Raw genomic sequence first — 21,795 nt, forward strand, 5'->3', positions numbered from 1 at the left:
AAAAATAAAGAAATTTAGAAAGAAACTGAATCCGCAATCAATTCAATGCCATTCTTATCCTACTCAAAAATTTAAACTAAATGGGGTGAAAGCTACCCAAAAAATTGTTTCTCGAACGAATCATTTCCTAGTACACCTATGGGTGACAAAAGGAATATATCCTGATTTTTCCATGGCTGTTTCTTTTAAGTACTTTGGGCTGTCCAGTAAATATTTCAAAATTCATACCTTTTCGTATGATATTGGTGAATGCATTAACTCTCTGAAGTTTTCTCTTACACATGAAAATATAAGCATAAATTTTAGGAAGATTTTCATGAGGACTTACATTTTGAGCATTATGCAAGTGAGGTATGGTCAAAGACAGAAGCGGAGAATTCTTAGGTTGAATATTTCAAAGTGAGTTGGTACAGAAGAATGAGGAGAATCCAATATGTGGACTGAGTAAGTAATGACCGATTCCATAGAAGAGTGGGAGAGTTGAGAAGTCCTGTGATAAAGTCAAATAAGCGAATGTCCGAGGTACTCCAGCGTAGCTATCGCGTGTTGTGGATAGTTTAAAAAAAGTCATTAAATACTAACTATAAAAATATTACCCTCCCCCTTTGAATTTTGTTAATTTTCTGTGTTGACGCAGACCTGCATTCAAATCTCCCATCAAATTGTCATTTCACTCTCGCATAATAATGCTTTATTTCTTTCTTCATTTGTTCTATTTATTTCAGCCGTGTCCCAACTCTACCATTCTTCTCATCTACTTGTCCTTCAACAATAATTTTTATCGGACTGTCTTTTCTCATGATGTGAAGGAGCCAAATTCACTTTTTATCGACATCTTCAAAAGTTTTCTCGCTCACGCATCTTTGATATTTCTCTCAGGATAAATCCATTTGATCTTCAACATCCTTCTCACTCGAATCCTCATTTCTCTGTTGCCATCGTCTTCCATGCAACGCTACATCTAATAATTTTCATCACATTTCACAACATTGTCACGTAAGCGATCCATTGATTCATCATCGTTGACACAGTGGTCGTGAGCCCCCGAAAATGCTGCAAAGTCCCAAACTTGAGCTTCCTTCCAGATCAACTTGGCGAGTAAAGAGTGTTAGGAAAATCCCTGCTCCTTGTGTCAGTGATAATGACAGGGGCTTGGAAATTCGGCAGAGGCTACTCTGGACATGAGCGCGAAATCACTCGTGTCTGACAATCCATTCTTCGTGCGCTGATAAATAAGCATCCACCTCAGAGAGCTTTATCGTCACTTGAGTTCTGTGAGCAGAACATAAGATTCAGGTAGGTGTTTTTAAAATTTCAATTTTTACATAATAATAAACAATTTTTTTAACAAGCAACGTTTTTATCGCGTACTTATATAATAAAATTAATTTTCTATGAGCTTGATAGAGTCTCTCAATAAATTGCTTCATGTACAACGAAAAACGTTTTACTTACACTACACTACAACAGTTTTTCATACGTAACGCCAATGAAAATGTAATTAATTGCAGTTCACTGAATTAAGTACTTTTATTATTTTATGACGTTAAGTATAAATTGAGTATTGTTCACATGCGCACACAGTTTTTCGGTATATACCAATTGAAGAGACTCTCTCAGGCTCATAGGAAATGTATGGTATCACTTTTAGTTCGCGATATGTTTATTTTATAAACAAATATTTTATTTTGTATTTCATTATTTTTAAATTTGGATAAAATCTTGGAAATTATAAATTCCTAATATATAGAACCACAATGTGCAATGAAATTTCATGAATGGCAGTGATTAAATCTTCCCGGGTTCTACACCTCGTGACTGAATTTAATGCTGCAGTTGTTTCGTGTAGCGACTTGTTATCCATCCTCAAGGTATGTGTCGCGAATATAGGCTGTCCACTGGTTTTAATCGGACGCTGGAGGGGATTGGTAGAACACAGGTTAGTTGGCTGAAGTACCGTTGACCGCCTTACTTTTAAGATTATATTCTATGAGCTATGATGGAACAGCATGAATGTATTCAGTAAATCTTGGGAATAATTTTACATCATTTTGGCACTTAAAATTTCACTTTGAGTAAATTCACTAATTATACGTCAAAACTAGACAATAGTATAAATTATTTTTATTATTTCTCTGAGGCTTTGGGGGGGGGGAATCTATCCCCCTCATCCTCTCCCATAGTTACGCCATTGATTCCAGTTATTTAGCAAAAATTTTAAGCTTCGACACCTTCGACACTTTAAGTAACTCATCTGGTGTAGAACCCGTGAATCACTGCATCATACTACCACTGTGGCTGCGAAACATGCAAGCGAAGATGGAAGCAATTGACCGAAATATTCGAAAAGCAAATAGAGTGGTGCGCATGCGCGCTAGACGTACCCACCCCCCACCCCCGCACTTCTTCATCCCCAAGGGCAGAAGTCGTGTTGGAGTCGCGAGAAGGGCATTGCACAGGGAGACGGCCTTCGAAATGCAGACCCAAAGCCAGAGAGCCTTCCAGGGAGGGATGCTGGTGCCTTTGCTATTCGCAACTATAATCGCCGCGACCACGGCCGAATACAGCGCCATCGTGCCAAAACACTGTGAGTCCATACTTTCACTTGACTCTAGCACATTCAGCACGGACGTGGTCCAGTCTAAGCCGAGATACGGAGCACGTCAATAGGGTGGTTTCCTATTATTTTTTACCGTCTAAATTGAAAGATTATTACTCCTGGAGTACGCATTTCACGCTTTTAGATTTTTAAATGACCATATCTGTTTTTCGCGATAAAATTAAAAGTGAACATTTTCAAGGGCGCGAAAACGCGATGGCTAAGTCCGAAGCGAAAATAAGGATTATAAATACCTTATCAAAAGAAGGAAACTTTCCGACCATAGGCAGTTTTAATTGGTGGTTATTAAGACATGTTTCCCTGAGCTCTGTGCCTCGTGCATGCATTGGTAATCTCAGACGATGTAAAACTTCTATCTACTCGTATAGAAACTACTATTTCCCTGTGACGTCACGTGGAGTGGCATCGCATGGGCGCAAATCTGGCCTTTTTCAAATGAGGTTAAAATTGACCATTGCCATTCGTCTAAACTGGGATTTCTAAAACCAAATAATTTGTATATTATGTATACACTAATGGTGGGTAAGGAATCGCAATCAATGCCTTTCGTTTTCTTTGATGAATGAAACCATTGACGTGCTCTGGCGTTCGGCCTTTCTACGCCTCCGTACGTGACTAATATCCACTTTCGAGTCTTCCGATCGTGTTCATGGCCTTCATCAGCAATCTTTCATCTTTCGACCCGTGTGCGACGTTCGTAAATAGCAGTATTTGAACGGAAGTTATGGCGCTAAAACCTCTTCTCTATTTTTATTTCTTATTTTATCGGCCGATTCTGACGACTTCCGTGAAAATCAGACCCGCATTGAATGTGCCAGCCTTATCTGTTCAAGGTTGACCGCCGCTTCGCGGTGGAAAATTCCAGAGAGTTAAAAAAATACTCGGAATTTTCTAATTAAATTTATTGCAATCACTGCGGTTCGAAAGAGGAAACAGCAATATGCCGGACTTTCGATTCGCTACTCCGTTAATCGTCCACTAGTGCTTTAGTCGTACCTTCAAAGGTTGACAAAAATACCAAGTCTTTCCATGAATTGTTCTTCCTTGGATATTTAATTACGAATGTGAATATTTATCTTAAATTTCTCATCACGAGTCCTCATTAGCATACTACCACCCTATGTATGTGAAGTCTATGTGTTTGTTTTTTCGTGTATGAAAGACTCAACCGTCGTTTCGTGACGATCTAAGCCATCATAACAGCGTCGCATTAATATATATTGCGAGATCACGTGCATCGCTTAATTGCAAACGATAGCCCAAGAGCCAAACTTCAACCTTCAAAGATCTCCGCGGCCACCACCCATTACCCCAACCGTAGCGCGCTGGCAAAAACGGTGCAGCATTTGGGCATTCGACCGGGTGGGGATGAAAGCAAAGCTGTTAGCCGTGTGATAACGGCAAGTATTGTTGAGATTAGCAGCTGAACTTGTAGATGGTGTCATCTTGTGTACTGTCAATGTGCGAGATAAGTGCATTTGATAAGGGATGATCTATCCGAGGGGACATTTCAAACACACATGCATCTCGGGAGTTTTTCAACAATTTCCGTGTCAAGAAACCTAAATTCGCTCTCCTCTCGCTAAAATTGAAGTTTTCTTCACCAATAAATTCGGCGTCCTGCAAACATTTTTCGATAACTGGGCGACAAATTTGCAAAAAAGGACGCCCTTTGAGGGCTTAATCGAAGCAGCAATATTCAATTTTGCAGGTGCCGTAACCCCTGCATAATTGAATATTTGCTTTCAAAAAAATGCTGTCTCAGGAGGTTTTATTCGGACTATACGACCTTGTCGACCACTGTGCCTCGTAAAGAGAAAGTCATGCAAAGGTTGACTCGGAAGCGTTGATTTCAAATGTTGATGTCACATTCGTAGTGAACTTGAGCACCGTTTTAATTATTTTGCTGACTTTGAAATGATGTTGAATTATCATGAGACCCGCTTTTTCCGTTTTTCGATCCATTTCTCCTTTGCGGCGAGCGTAAAAACTTCACAGATAAGCTGTTGACACTGTAAGCAAACTCATTTCGGGCCAGTCATCTCTTAGCTTAACCTTGGTGTAAGCTTAACCTTGGCCTTCAAGGACCTCGCTTATAGTCAGTTGCTTTTCTCCTCCCAATTCTTAGAAATGGCACAAATTGTTCTTGATATTTTCATACATATATAATGTGATAAAAATATCCGTGGTGTAGTGCCGATGGAAGCTTTTTCAGTCAGCGTGACCCTGAGTGTTGCTGTTAAACCGTCCAGGAGTGGGCTATTATTTGTCTTCTCAAAATAACGCTGGAAATTGATGGAGGAAGAAATTTTAAGCATAATTGTTAGCTATTTATTAGATGAATGCTTCTCCATTTATTCAAGTTGGAGAAATTGACGGAGGAAACGGTCGAAAAAAATACGATTCCTAACGATTTTCATGAATTTTTCAAAGAATACACGTGGTTTCAAAAACTTTGTAATTCAGCTCGAGCAAAGACAAAGCTAATCGTATCTTGAGGAATGATATAAGTGGAATGCGAAGCGAGACGTGGTTGGTCGGAGGGGACTTTATTTTCTCAAAAACTCGATTCGATGTAAAGTGCGTCCAGCAACGGAAATAAGATTGATGCCACCGGTATGTCGACGAATAGATTATTTATTATTGTATATTATATATTTATTGGATTAGAATAGCGTCTAAAAGAGGCTTTCAAATGAGCAGTAACAAAACTCAGAAGCTGAGCAAATCCCTCTCTCAATCGAAGATTCTCCCTACTCGAGTAAGTGAGCCTTAACTTGAAGTTGTGGTTGAATGTAAAAAGTTGCGGTCATGAAAATGACGTCATCACCTTGTGAAATGTGGTCGTCAATTTTCGCTTTTACCCGTACGCACAGATCACTTCTTAACCTCTTAATACTCGTAAAATACTCATTTCAACGCTCGTTTTCCCCTGCGGTAGTGGCCTGTAGTACATCCCATTACCATTGCATTTTAAACTTCAGCGGCTCTTAAATTCCTGCGCCAGATTTGCCCTTGACCTTCACAAAGATGATCACATCTGCCATCACCTACACTATGAACGTAGAGCCTCTTCTCGGAGGAAGTATTACCATGGGTCATTTCTTTTCATCCTCTTTAAGGCTAAATACCTCCTCAGCATATCTTTTATCCACGATTAAAACAAAATCGGCCTCTAATTCTAGAACCACTAGATCCTTGATGGATGGATTTAGTAATGATGTTTTATTTTGTACTGACTCACCTTTATTTAAGTTAAGCATCCCCATGACGACAAAACCTTGACCTTTATTCAAGCTCCGCTTCATTTCTTCATTCATTTGTTCACCCAAACTGTTTCTCCTCCCACTCCCCTCACGCCAATTCCATACGCCCCCACCCCCTAGCTTGGCTCTAGGTATAAATAAATACTGAGAGAGTGCTCGTTGTATTACCCTGCAATTGACATAATGGGTTGAAACCATGGTCGGTTGTTGAGTTTTGTATGAACGTGTGGAAATTACGATCTGTAGCTTTCACATTACCATGATACACCTCCGAATTATTAATTCAAGCCACTAATTGGGTATAGGAAAATCCCCCGAAGATAGAAAGTCCAAGTGGCAATGGAAGCTGGAAAGGAAATGTTATTTTGGAGAGCGGCTTTTCAATGCCTTTGGCAATCATCATTGGGGAGGAGAGGGTCCGTCGAGTACTGCGCTTAGAGTGGTGATGATTTGATGCTGATGATTCCCCAATACAGTCGGTTTTATCCGTTTCGGAGATATATTTGGTCGATCCAAATTAAATTGACATTTGGATATCCTTTCTCCGGGCATATTCTCATTACGCCTCGATCCCAAATATTGTGAGCTCTCTGAAAACGAGAAATATACAAATTAAATACTTTTATTATTTAATACAGGCGGGGACTTCAAAGTGATGAATTCAGTAAATATGATGTACAGTAGATTCCGGCTAATGGGTCCACCGGTTAGTTGGGGCAGCCGCTCAATTGAGGCAGATCTTAGAGAACAGCATCCGATGCAAGCATATCCTGTCTCCGCTTTATTGGGACAGCATGCCGCTTTGTTGGGCCATGAGTTGGCTCTGTACTCGCGACGGAATTAAACTTTTTTCGTATCAGAATACGTTTTTTTACTTTCTCCTCCTTAATTTTAATACATATTTCTGGAGCATATGATAGTGTGAACGTAAAATAAATCACTCGTATCTTTAACCTTAAGGGGTCAAGTGTCTCCCTCTGGGCGATATCAAGCAAATGCTCGTCGAGCATATTCTACTCGCACAGAGTCCTCTAAATTTCCTCATAATAACTACGAATTATGGTCCTTGCAGCCCACCGTTGTTTGCCACATCAATTGAAATTGAACAAATGGACATTCGTCAGCTATAAATGTTTCTAATGACTCCATGAATGACAGTCACTTTAATTCCAACGTTTCCTCAATTTTCGCGCTTCAAATATTTGTATTTTGGTTTTTTCAGGCTCTGGAAAAGTTCTCAACTCTTGTTGAATGCCTGAAAATATTCATATCAATACATATAAAAGAGGATGTCAATTTTTCTGTCCTCTATGTCCGTTTATATGCTCGTTATATGTCATATATTGCTAACGGATTGCAACCATAGTTAGTACTTAGGTGCATTTCATGGTACTAAGCCCCGTAGCGCTACTTTTGATTGCGTCTATCGCGTCCTATGAATTTTTTTCTCATTAAAGTTTTTTACGTCACGTCATACAACTTCTTCGTTATGAGAAGTCCTTCCGCGTAGACACTCGCCGAGATACGATCACAGAGAAAATGTAAAAATCCTGCGATGTGACCATGAATTCCAATTTTCGAATTCCCCACTTCTCTGTGTACTATCATAGAGTAAGTACATATATATACTTACTCTATGTTACTATCCTTCCCGAGCAACGCCGGGTGGCCTGCAAGTAGGAGATAAACCTTAAAAATAATTACTGTCTGTAAAAAAAAGCAAGATACTCGAGTTTGAGGAGCTCTAGCGTCTAAATGAAGCAATCGATTTCAATGCAATAAAAAGCATCTGAAAGAGAATTTAGTTCTACGTTATATCATGTACTTTAAAAATTCTTCGGCTCAATAGTATTTCCTGTACTTAATTTTTTCTCAAAAAAGTACCCGTTTCTTGCCCGTAAAATCAAGGTGCCCAACTTTGAGCGCTTGGCATTCCCGTAGTTTTTGTTCCTCAAACTTGAAATTTTGATATAAAGAAGCCACATCTATTATTAGCCGTTTGCCGAAAACAAATTGTTTATACCACAAAAATTAACGGAGTTGTTGTAAACAACGCAAACCTCTGCTAACTTCGAAACCAGTGAGTCAATTGAAAATTGATTGGTACTGTTGTCTTCCGTAGAATGTTAGTTATGTATATACGTAGATCATACACGTTAAATGTCAGCAGTATATTCAATATCTTTTTATATTTATTTTTGTTTTTATCTCTTGTTGTCGCCTTCTCCCTGCCTGACGGGGATGGGCTAAACAAAGCAACAGAAAAGAGAAAGTCTCTCGAAGTCGTGCGCAGTTGCCACAGAGCGCATCGTGACTCACAGTACCCTAGCAGTTAATGAATCTTTCGCTGGTTGCTTTAAAACGTTTACCTTTAGGGATGATTCGACTATTGTTAGTGCAGATTCCCTCGGTGAATCAATCGTCCAAGAACGGGTTTTTCGGAGACGGAAGTCCAAATGGTATTGAGTGCAATTTGCTTTTTTCGCCGCGAAGCAGAAAAAAGTATGGACAAAAGATATCCTGTGTATCAAACTGTGTCTGATTGTCTTGGCATCAGCTTGATATCTGTGAAAAGAGTCGCGGCTAAACAGAAGGATTGTGAAAAGGAGAACACAAGTGGTGGCCTTCCTACGGCACAGAAGAGGGTTCGTCTTTTGGGAAGGCCGAAGATCTTCATCGACGACTTCACGATTGGAGTAATAAGGAGGACAGTGCACGGTTTCTATATGAGGAATATGTTTCCTACGTTAGGCAGAATGATGGATCACCTGCTAGAGAATGTTCCCGATTGCCCACGTTTCTCTCTCCCAAAGTTAAGATCCATTCTGTTAGACATGGGATTTAGTTACAAAAAGTTTTTACCATCCGATAAAATTTACGCTATTATGGCTTAGAATTTACGTCAAAGAAAAGCATTTTGATGCCCAACCTGACCTTAAGTTTACCTGAAGGGTGCAACAACGATACTTTCATTGTGCGAGTCGGTCATTTATAGGAAGCGCGCCCTCTGCTGAGTCGGTGGCAACCACGCACCTCTTTTCGCCTCCCCCTCCCACGACGGAGCTGCCGGTACGCGCATAGAAACATCTAGATAAATAATAAGTGATATTGACGTTCTTATTGATATTTAATATACATTTCATATGTGCTTGCATTACTAACATTCTACGGAAGACAACAGTACCAATCAATTTTCAATTGACTCACTGGTTTCGAAGTTAGCAGAGGTTTGCGTTGTTTACAACAACTCCGTTAATTTTTGTGGTATAAACAATTTGTTTTCGGCAAACGGCTAGTAATAGATGTGGCTTCTTTATATCAAAATTGCAAGTTTGAGGAACAAAAACTACGGGAATGCCAAGCGCTCAAAGTTGGGCACCTTGATTTTACGGGCAAAAAACGGGTACTTTTTTGAGAAAAAATTAAGTACAGGAAATACTATTGAGCCGAAGAATTTTTAAAGTACATGATATAACGTAGAACTAAATTCTCTTTCAGATGCTTTTTATTGCATTGAAATCGATTGCTTCATTTAGACGCTAGAGCTCCTCAAACTCGAGTATCTTGCTTTTTTTTACAGACAGTAGGGATGGGCGGATCGGATCCTTGATTTTCGGAGCCGGATCTTCGGATATTTTCGGATCCTAACGCATTTTCAATTGTCTGCTATAAAACGAAGTAATTATTCAAGTTTCTTCTGGGTGAATACAATCAAAGGAATGCTATTTAGATGTGCACACACAAATTTTCTGATGTATATAGCAAGCTATACTTAAAGAATAAGAAAGCTAGATTTCTACGGGAACCATAGAGTAACATGGTTTTTTAACATGAACTTACATTAAAATTTAGAAGTAAAATGACCATTAAATATTTTAGAAATAAAATGCCGATAAAATTTTATGCATCATAATAAGAATTCACATCTTCTAGTCTTTTGACTAGCAAACCGATTGATTACATTGTCAGTATTAATATTTATGTTTCTGTGAATATATAACAACGCCAACCCAGTCAATCGATCTTCATTCATCCTTGTTCTGAGCCAATTTTTCAGTCTTCTCAAATCTGAAAAGCTCCGTTCAGCCATAGCAGCAGAAATGGGTAGGGTCACCAACATTTTATACAAAATTTTCTACAGAGGATAAACATTTTCATCACATTTCATGTTAAGTTCCATGGCAGTTTTTATTGATTTCATGTCATTAAATTCCGGACTTTTTTCAAAAAGTTTATCTCATTATCTAATTCCGTTAACATTGTACTTTTATTTTTTTCAATAACGGTGCATATTTACCACATATTTTTTCAAGCATGCTTTCTAGCGAGTCCTAATATTTTATTTCCATGAAAATAGCTGGGATTAGTGTATTCAACTTGAAGAACTCTATTGACTCTCCAGCAAATCTGCCCTTGATATCCGTATTTACGTAATCTAAGATGGGAATATAGATGTTTTTTTCGCAATACGCGATTATATCATCTTCATCATTGGTAGCCGGGTAATTTGCTCGATTCTTTTGTCAATTGACTGCACGTGGAATGAGGATTGGAATGTCCATTTCCTCCATAGTTTTCTTACCCTTTGCAAAAATTCCAGAGAAAATTTTATGAGTTCATCCGCTTATCCTTTAGTACTTGTAAAGTTTGGTCAACTTTTTTAGCTTGAAAAACATCTATAGTCTCATTTTGCAAATATCTGCTTAAAATATAAGTTGCACTCAAAGCATCACTCAGACTATATATAGTTAAAATGAATTCACAGTTACAAATTGATAACATTAAACATTTTCCTTTAGTTGCCGTTTTATAATCATCCCACTTTGACACTTTTTCGAGAGCTTTGGCAATATCAGGTAAGTCGTCTCTAAAAGTTACAATAGCTTTATGACTTTCTACCCATCTAGTCTCACAGTTACCTGTCATTTAATGACCTAAGATATCAACAATGGTTTTATTACGTTTACTTGATGCTTTAAGAAAGGAGACGACTTCATTAATTACGCCAAAAGCATTCCTCACACTCTGAACTTTAGAGCTCCTTGATATGGCTAAATTGAGAGCATGGCTCTTGCAACTACATTAGAGACTGTAAGTCGCTTCAGTCTGTATTTCGGACACCGCGCCTCTACACTCTGATATATTAACAGAACAACCATCAAAACCAACACCTATGCAATATTTTGTATCTAAATTCATCTGTTTAAGTAGAAATAAAACAGATTGTCCTAAAATTTTGCCGGTAGTCTTTGGTTCTTCTTCAACCCCAGAATAATTATGGTAGTGGAAATCCAGAAAACCTACGAAATCGTCATGTATTTGTCCATCGTACACATATCGTAAACAAACAGACAACTGAGATGTGTGCGACATATCTGTTGTTTCATGAAAAATGACAGAGAAATATCTGGCTGCATGAACACGTTCTTGAACAACTCTCAAAATTTCTTGCCCGTAATAACAAGCAATCATTGGCAGTATTTTTGCCAATATAGGTCGCGTTCCCCTTGCACATTATTAGGTGATTATTTCTAAAACATATCTCCGCTGTCAATCCTAAATCTTAATGAAGCTCTGAAATATCCATCGTTGTGAAGAAGATCTTCAGAATCTTCGAGCAAACTCGCATCATCACGGTGACCTCTCAGCGGAATATTCTGCCTTCCATGGAACATTATTGTTTAAATTATTGGGACTAGCCGAGCACGATTACTCATGATCTGTTTCTTCCTCTCTTCGCTTATTAGATTAATTATTCTGTGTCCTGGATTTTTGTAAGCCTTCAAAAATGCATTGCCATCTATTTCCGCATCCGGTGATATTTGTTTGCAAGATGTTTTTCCAAATCTCCATCTTTTCCAGAAAGTTTAGCATATTTTTGTAATGGCTCGGGGACTAATTTTTTTAAGGGTACGGTTTTTTGTCCTCCACTCAACTTAGAATAGCAAAAGATCGCACAGAACTTGAAAAATAGACCCTGCTTTTCTTCAGAGAAGACTAACCAAGGATAGTTTGTGAAATGACTAACTTGGACAGATCTGAGTTCACTAGGCTCTTGTTCTCCATGTCGTTTTGCATGCATGGAAACCGGAAAATTGTATCCAGGTGGAAATGAAAATGAGTCTATGGATTATTCAATAGGTTATATCTGGTAAAATCGTCTAGTTTTTCCATGATTTTGATGTAAAGGCCAACGTCATACTTCGGTATACTTATGGAACCATCAAATGAATTTCTATTGCCCTATGGAAGAATATCTTATTAACTACTAGTAAAAATTTCACAATCATATTTTTTCAATGCTTCTTCTCTTAAACGAAAATAAAAGTTTTCGTGCGGGATGAATTACAACAAGTAATGGAAGTTTTTCGCTCACTGCATCAAAATACCTCGATCGAATGAGGAATACAAGAAAATCAGATTGAGGAAAAGTAAGAATCTGATGGAACTTGGGCGTCCTCGTTCTTATTATTTATTACTTGTTATTAGGTACTGATTTATTCAGCCAGTACACGCAAACAATGGATGTTGAATTCAACATTCGGAAGATCGTTAAAATGGCGGAAATAATCATTAATCGGATACTTCTATGTAAAACTATTGAAATCATAAGATAGTACACTTTTTCTACATCATAATTAAGAAAAAATTAAAGCGGTTGAAATTGAATAGTTTTATGGATGAAATACGTAAATATTGCGCCGTGCAAAAAGCCCAGCGACGCAAGATGTTTTCCGTTTTGGAGGGTTTAAAATTAAAAAAGTGGTTTTCCGACTTTTCCCGTAGGTTACACGATATGAGCTACCAGTGTGCCAAATTTCAAGACTCCAGCTGAACTGGAAGTGGCCTAGAATTTGTATACCTGAGTGAGTTACACAAGTGGTTGTATAGTTTATTGTAAAGCATTTGTATATGTAGATACTAGTTATCAAAAGATAAACAGCGCAAGCAGTAGAAAATAACGTGGGATAATACTTTGTAGCACAATGGGTTACGAGCGTTTATTTCATTCTCGTATTTCCTGGTATGGGTAAGAGGAGATTGCAAGCAGAAAAATAATTCCGTCAGTCACCGCCCAGGGGGGGGGGGGGGTGCGCCCCCCGCGCCCCCTGGCTGGAGCAGCCCCATAGATCTTTCATATAGATAAAAGATCTATGAGCCGCCCCTGGTAGGCACCTTACACCGACCGTCGCTCTGTTGTGACTGTTGCTTGTGCCGTCACGTCGTCACTTCCAGTTCTTTCATACACTATTGTCTCTTCTCCCTTCCCCTTCCGAGGCACCCCCAACAATACAACCCCCTGCCCGAGCGCCTTAAACGCGGTCCATCCCCTTCTGGGGTACCACTCAGTCACTCATGTCCCTCCGGGCATCTGTATGCCATCTTTCGCCCGAAAGACCAACTATTTCATTGCCGTTACACTCGCGATAGTTTCACGTCACAGTCCGCGCACATGATGTCAATGCCACTTCATGTCAATAAAAATGTTTCTACACAATGAAAGACATTTTTATCGACAGTGGCGCCGACTCCATGGGGCCTGAGGGGGCCCGAGCTCCATCAGAAATTCGTTATGGGTGTGAGGAAAAAATGAGTGATGCTTGTCGATTTTCCCCGGATTGTCCAGATACCGAGATTCGAGTAATCAGGGTTCTAATATTGATCCTATGACTCTTCTAAAATGCTTAAAAAACTTAAAACTCACTACTTATAAAAATTCACGGGGCAAGATCCCTGGTTTCCAGGATCCCCGCCACCCCCAAGTATTTTTTGTTAGCAGGCATCCCTGTTTATCGGTAAATCATTCAATTAAATTTCAACTGCGCAATCTTGCAACACAATTAAGAAATGTTTAGAAAAACATTAGCGTCACGTGCGACGAGTTGCGGGAACAGAACGAGACGACCGCTCAGCGAGAGGAAGGGGTGGGAAGCAGGGGGAGGTGGAGGGGAAGGAGAGCAATCCCTTCGTGCCTTCGTCTTTCACGCAACGTCACAATGAATGAGGGAGTCAAGGACGAACATGTTAGATCTTGCTATTTTGTGACGTCGTTGCCTTCAAAGCGAAGCCGGGCGACCTATGCGATCTGTACAGTTGTCGTTTCCGGGCCGGATCTTCTTGTTTGACGGTGCTGATGCCACGCCTGTCACGCCTGTTTCTTTGAAAATTGTGTTGCTTGAACAATGTTGAATATTTGCATGGCCTCGTTGTAACAAAGAAAACTTTGTTACAATTGATTTGAGCATAAAAAAAAATTAAATATGCCAAAAATGCGACGCGTTTGGTCTCCTTCTTTCTTGAATCTCGCGCACATCATCCAATAGAGTATTTGCACATTTTTGGTGAGGCCTATTAAAAATATCAGTTTGGTTTAATTAAGCAAAATTCCAATTCCTACAGTCGTACGACCATGGGTTAATTTGTTATTAACAAATAAACATTCCAAAATCAATGTTGCGCTTAAAACACTCCGCCGCCATGTCAGACGGCTTGTGACGTCAATCCCCATACTCAACTGACTGCAGTTCCTCCGATCACCTGCGATTGATGGATATTGTTGTTTACGAACACTGAGGTGAATCTGACGGAATAAACCATATGTCCTACTATAAATTAGTGGTATATTTCGTACAATAATTCTTTAGGTTCGTAGCCATGAGCGAAGATAGATTAATGGCTTGTAGGACAAAATTCCGGAATGAATATTGTTTTGTTCCGATATGTGGGAGCACCCGTGTTTCTACACCGAACAAGATTTTTGTAGATGTTCCCGATAAGCCTGAACTACGACGGAAATGGTTATTGGCAGCCCGGAGGGATCTTAATTCGATGCCATTATTACACACAAAAGAGTATATTATTCCATTCAGAAAGGAGAGACTAATGCGTAATACTGAAGCATACGTATGTTTGAGATGCAGTTATTCTTGTATACAAACGGCCGTGTATTCATTGATGATATACATTACATATTTTTTCACTTCGGATGCTTACTTTCATTATGTATGCTTGATGACTATGGAAAAACATTATTAGCAACGTCAGTATTGTAAGCATTTATACTCGAAAAGCAGATATATACAATGTTGGAGAGGAAAAGGAAACTTTAAAAATTTTACAATGCAGTAAAGAATCGTAAAGAAAATAACGTTACGGTAAATGTATGAATGGTACAAATTTGATGCATTGCAAATAGCTACATGCGAGCAATTAGTGACATATGTTTGCAACTCCTAAAATGTTATAGTTGAAGAAACACAACAACCTGCCTCGCTACATTTAAATTTTCAAATATTGACAGCATAAAAGTGCGGAAACATAGGGAAAAATAGTTTACTAGTGGTGTTAATGTATAAAAAACAATGCAAAATTACCCTTACTTGTACATATTTATTGCTCATCATATCACAAATAGCACTTCCACGCACACATTTCACGAGCTGTCTTTTTGATACTTATAATCAGTATATCCCGAATCAACTGTTTCAATGAAGAACTTGGCTTACAATAAATATAAAACACTATTATGTAACACTAATAAATAATAATTATCGGTTTTCCAATCACTCTGCACTCCACACTATAAGAATTTGCACTCCTTGAAATTCGTAAGGATTCTTCACATGTCACTTCCCACACATCACTAACGACTTAGAATCAGTTTACGTTATTTCGCGTTAACATTGCGAAGACAATTAAATGAATAGGCTAAAACAAATTGCTAAACCAGTTATTGTAACATCAAAAAACTTCGAATTTCACTATCACTCCTACCATAACGAAAATAAGACCAAAACAAAAACGAACAACAGCGCAACGAAATGCGTGAAATGTAAACATTGGCGAAAGTTCACAATGAATTGGCAATAGGTTCAATACGTAATAAAGTCAAACAGAACTTAGAAGCGAACAAACGAATGAAAATTAATACGCGCTCGATGTATCCCTAAAGCACAGCTAGTTCAAATATGAAACATATCCCCTTCGCAATAGTCAGATACCTTTGATCGAAATGTATACGGTTGGTTGAACCAGCATGGAAGAAATAATTTCCTCGAAGATGTTACATTCACAACTCACTTCACTCTTTACTTCATCGTCTATATGCGATCGAGTTATAGACTAAGTGTTCGATGAAACGCTTCACGAGTCTACTTTCTCCCAACTCGGGAGAAAACGAAGTTACAGACCTTACAAAAACGAAGATAGGCCCTAGGTATACACCGATCACGAAGGGGTCTACGTCTGGGAGGTTATTTGAACAAGCCTTAACGAAACCAGGTTCCATTTTGCAAATTTACTTGCAGAAAAATGAAGAAATATCACGTAAAATACGTGAAATAGAAATGCTCCCGTCCGCTTGCAGCTGTACTATGGGAGATGACGTCACGTAACGAATAGCCAATTACAGGCCGTTTTACCCTCCAGAATTTCGATGCTAAAACAAAGTTTATTAAAACTTAAATAATAAATTAATAACAAAACACATGGAATTTTCATTAAACATATGTGAACTTCAAACATGTATGCAATAAATGGAAAGGGTTTCATGCTTATTCCTCACCCATACAAACACTCTATTGCCGAAAACTATCGAGACATATTCTGGTCCAGTAAGTGACTCACCTAGCGTTAGTTCTCCAGAAACAGAGAATTGAAGCAGGCAAGATGAAAAAAGTCAGTTGGTGAGATGGGGTACGGATGAAACACGCCTCTATTGCAGAACATGTTCTCTTCTAACTTGATATTTTCCTTATAAGATAATGATTATGGACTGTGCGGTCTCGAAAAGGGAAAAAATATCAGAGGCATGGTGTAATGGATGGCCGAGGGTGTTTTTTTGCGACGTAGTCACTTTTGACGAGGTTGTTATCCTACGGAGTTGAGATTCTCCAGATAGTTGCTCAATATCTTAGTAAGAATCACACCATATGCCAGTCGTCTTTTGCCGTAAAAAAATTTCGCGGCTGAAATTCTGTTGCATAACTCCTACGAGAGCTTTTAAACAAAATGGTTCATGAGTATGCCAAGCAACACAGTGCAACGATGCATGCGAAGGTAGAATTGAAACTCTTTCCCCTCCCTCGTATGGGACGCTGCATTCACTGAGGCATAAATTTAAAATTTCGGATCTTGATCCAAAGTCTTCAGCGAATTTGGATCCGAAGTATCCGATGAAGGGCAATATCCGCAGATATTTGGATCCGAAGTATCCGATCCGACCATCCCTAAAAATAATATAACATTTTCCCATAATACTTACGCTAGGGGGCGTTTAGCCTAACAGTGGCAGGCACCACCTTTCCCAATTGTGGAGACATTTGCGACGATTCAACTTGTTGACAGAGTATACTTAAATAGTGAAATGTAGAGGAACTGGTGCACTGAAAAAAAATCATAAAACTTACACAGTCATAAAAGGACCCCTGTCTGAGCAACGATGTATGCGTCAGTCTTGTGAAATATTAAAATGTGATGTTAGTATGAAGCAGAAGAGAAGAAGTAGTCAAGACCTACATAAAATAGGGAAATAAAAACATTTAGAGGTGAATGAAATCTGTTCCTTGAGAAGCAGAGCAACTAGATGGGGCAAGCAAGAAAGAAATTATTAGTAGAATATCCGTGGCGTGGAGGGAATTCCACCAAAAGAAAGACCTACTTACAGCGGGAAATTTAAGCGTATAGATTCAAGGAAAAAAATAATCAGAACTAACAGTTATGTATTGTATGCCTCCCTACGGATTTGAGGCATGGACAACGGCAGCAACGGAAAAATGAGCAGATTATTAAGAGGAGTAGAGGAAAAGAAAAGCCTTGTGTAGATCTGTATGGAAAATAAATCTAAACCTGAATCCCCTCCTGCCATTGTAGGTGACAACACAGTCTAATCGGCTATATCTTGAGACGTGATGGCCTGATGAAGACACTCATTAATTAAGGTTAAGGCCCTTAAGGCTGGGCTGGGCCCTTAAGGGACAAGTGGATGGCAAGCATTGGAAAGGTTGACCTTGAATAAATTATACGGAGCTAGCAAAAGAAATATTTGAAAGAGAAAAAAATATGTTTATGTGTCAATATTATCATATTTGGATTCACAACTTCGTCAAATCGACCTATTTACTTTTCTTAGTTGACCAGTGATGACTCTGCTCACTCCAATCAATTCTGTACTGTGTTGACCATAATTGGCAACTTAAAAATAACTTTTACCCTTTGGACCATCCATCTGAGGCGTTAATTTTTGGTTCGCATAAAGTCAGGCCTTGTATCCTGGACACCAATATTGCATCAGTTCATATAAATATTACAGGTATTGTCGCTTTTTTATTCATTATTTACTGGAATTTGTCTGCTAGCTATAACTCACTTGGTTTTCTCGCTGTTAAGGATATGTATAAGATGAGAAGGTAATTTCTTGAGTAGGCTAGAGTATCATCATTTCCCACTCTTGCGCTACGTATGGGGATGCTTTATTCTTGAAGGAATTGGCCGTTTACTACCGGTAAAGAGTTGATAATATTTATTACCATCATCTAGCACATCAAAATATCTGGAAAAATTCTGATTGATGGTGGGCTGGATGGTGGATTCAAGTAGTTTTTAAGGCATATTCACCTCTAGTATGGATTAATTGTGTTTTTTAAACTCTTACCAACATTTTAATAGTGCAATTATAATTCAATAATGATAGTGATAAAATGTGTATGGTATCGGTATTGTGTTTTTATGCTGCTATGCTATTTATACAGATACGTACAGAAATAACTTCTTTAAAAGCAATACATTATTCTCTGTGATGTTTAATTCTATGCATGGGTATAAATTTGGGCAATCCATATCTTCGGAGCAATATATTATAAATAGGCTTGGTGGGCCATTTTTACTAGACATTTATTTGACTTTCCTTGAATAAATCTTCCCTATATATGTACTTTATTTTTGCACGTTATGATGGTGACGTTGCATAATCCTGATATTTCCTCAATTTTCTAATAATAATTTTTAATAGCTTCACTAATATAATTTTTGGAAGAAAATTGTTTCCAAAAAAAAATATTTTTCAAGACTTTTTCCAGCGACCTTGAAATATGTTACCAGTATGCAAACAATCAGGCGAAGGATAAATGCAAATTATATTTTATTCTACCAATAAAAGTTTTGTATTATTTTGCGTCGACTTTCTCCTCTTTTTTCCTGTACTCATGGCGATGATAAAATGCTTAAAAGGTAAGTTTTTGATCCCCTATCACTCGATAACTTCAGTCTTCGAAACCAAGGTCAAAATGGAGAATTGTTTCCTGCCAAACCCACTGTACATTTTTCTTAAAATACTCGCTAAATGTGCTCATTTCCATTTCAGACGATTTCCAAGAGAAACCCAGCTGTGTTAGGAGACTCGACGTTTTCCTGGATCGCAGCGTTCTGCACCGCTACTCAAAAGATTTCCTCGCTTCCTGGCCTGGAAATACCAATTTCGACTGTAAAACCTATGTGCAATCCAAAACAAGCAATACAGGAATCATAGCGGTTATCCAGAACTTAAAGTTCCGGGCAAAGTCCGAGGCTTGTAAGGATTTCATGACCGTAAGTTTATCGCTCTCTCTAAGCCTTTGTCGGGCGATATTTATTTTTGCAATTTTCCTTATACTGTGCAATTTGCGCTTACTTCGTGTCGAGGGGAGGATGGGATATGGTGAGAAACAGATAAGGAGGGTGAGGGTAAGCCACGGACAAGGAGTAAATAAATGAGTACTCGTTTCTCCACCAAATAGGGTATATTAATGAAACGTTTTGGGATGAATACAAAAGAATATGAAACTGATATTAAATGAAACTGAAATATATAATTAAACTAATTGTGTTATTAAAAATATTTTGTTTATACCTTATAGCAACTTTTATTTAATCAATATGTTAGACTTCCTCCAGGTAAAACCTGAAAACACTGTCAATATCGTGATAGCAAAAGTTAGGAACGAGAATTGCGTCACTAAAAAAGAGCTCTGGATGGAATGTGTTGTCATAGCTTATTAAACTCGCTCAAGCGAGCACGCTGGCATATAAAGTAAAAAAGGATTTCAACATTGTACGTTCTTTCAGGTCTAGAATGGCCCCATGTATTCTTACAATGTACTTTTACTGCCTATATTGCGAGTTTTCGAAGCTCAAAGTATTGTAGCTAGTTTATTTTTAGATCGACAAGAGGAATCGACACGTGTGGCATACAAAGTACGTCGCGCGACTAACCGTGTACCTCGTGCTTCGCTTTTCTTGAATGGCCTTGTGTATTATTACAATGTCATGTTGACTGTCTGCAGCGTGAGGTTTTAAAGCACAAAGTATTGTAGCAATTTTTTTTAGATCAGCAAGAGGAACCCGACACCCATGGCTTGTAAATTACGCCGCGCGACCGGCCGTGTAACTATGAGAGACCAACAATGAGACCACCGACCAATGAGAGAGCAGCAGCGGAATGAAGAGGCCGCCGCCGCCTATATAAGACGGAAATTTTTCTGAGTTTCCTCACCTTCGACCTGAAGACGCTGACTGCAATGTCAGCGACACTGTTGTCACGGAAACACAACAACGGACGTGGTGAAACCCCGAAGAGAATGCAGAGATCATCTGATCAACACCCCGAAAAGCTTCGAACCTACACTTGAATGTCATATATATACACACACATTCTAATTTGATTTCAGCCACTTAGCAGCTCCACCCAATTTCATTTTATGTTAACCAATGCAACCTTAGCCTTGCACCGTGGTAGCGTAGTGGCTAGAGCGCCTAGCTGTTGATCCAGGGATCCCGGGTCTTCGGACGCCACCAAACAAAAGAATCTTTGAAAATCGACGTGGCAATGGCCTCCCTACCCTGAATGTGCGAAATTCATTCGTCTGCGGCTTTTTCAGGGGTGAGCTCTATCCTAACCTATGCAAAATGGGCCTTCGGGTTGATTCACGAAGTGAGTAAATGATTGACTTTTTGCCTTGATCTCATTTCCTTTCATGTGCCTGCCGCGGGACAGTTCAGCGTGGATCCAAGGCAGAGGTGTGGGGACATTTCTTTCGGCTTGAAGCGGTCCAAGAGCGGAAGGCTACCACCGCCATCCGAGTTCATATCCGCCTTCTCCGGACTTTTCACAAGAAACCCTAGTATCTACATGGAAAATCAAGGTTCAACCAGCATTGACTCCAGGAAAAGGTTCCTGTCCTTTGGGTCCTGGGCTTCGCCTGATTACGTGTTCACGACTGATATCCACATACACAGTCAACCTTCCCTGGAATATGAGGAGGATTTGCAGTTCGCCATTGCATACACAGGATTCCAAAGTAAGATTTTGTCCCACTGGTCGTGCAAGCACTGTGCTACAAGGAGTGCCAGAAGAGAGGTGCTATACAAAATGTTCAAAAATTATGCCAAAAGTGAGAGGTGATGAGAAATCATTTGAAACAAGCCGTCGATTCAAAATGAATGCCTTACCTCTAGGACTGTGTGAGACTCTCGACCACCCGAGAGTCTCGACGGTCGAGACGAGAATTTCATTTCTCGGCATTGTCGGGACGAAACACTCGGCGAGGCGAGAGTCTCGCCTGGATCGAGAGTCGAGAAGTCTCGCCCTTTCGATATTTCTTGATACCCGTCGAGACTCCCGGCTCCTCGAAAAAAATAAAAGTATTTCCATTTTAGACATTGGAAATTATTTAACAAAAAGATTATTTTAAGACACCTAAGACACATATTATTTTCTAAAACTAAAAATAACTGTAATATAAGATCAACAGTTACAACTTAAGCATATTTTTCTATTATTTAATTAACCAAAATTGATAGGTAACCATGAACCTTAGTTACCATAAATAAACATTGCAAAAAGATATATAAAATTCTATAGAATTAGACTATGAT

General features: G+C 38.9%; 1 protein-coding gene across 1 annotated transcript in view; it reads left to right on the top strand.

Annotated features, from left to right (window-relative positions):
* The first annotated feature begins 2,421 nt into the window (after nucleotides 1-2,421).
* The window catches only part of LOC124162639, a 29,448-nt gene continuing 10,074 nt past the window's right edge, over nucleotides 2,422-21,795 (top strand). The window contains exons 1-3 of the mRNA XM_046539230.1: nucleotides 2,422-2,587; nucleotides 19,247-19,470; nucleotides 20,915-21,218. Of these exons, the coding sequence (XP_046395186.1) occupies nucleotides 2,476-2,587; nucleotides 19,247-19,470; nucleotides 20,915-21,218 (640 nt within the window). The 5' untranslated portion in view covers nucleotides 2,422-2,475. The remainder of the gene's footprint in view (nucleotides 2,588-19,246; nucleotides 19,471-20,914; nucleotides 21,219-21,795) is intronic.

Source organism: Ischnura elegans, chromosome 7 (genome assembly GCF_921293095.1).
Source record: "Ischnura elegans chromosome 7, ioIscEleg1.1, whole genome shotgun sequence".
Taxonomy (NCBI): Eukaryota; Metazoa; Arthropoda; class Insecta; order Odonata; family Coenagrionidae; genus Ischnura; species Ischnura elegans.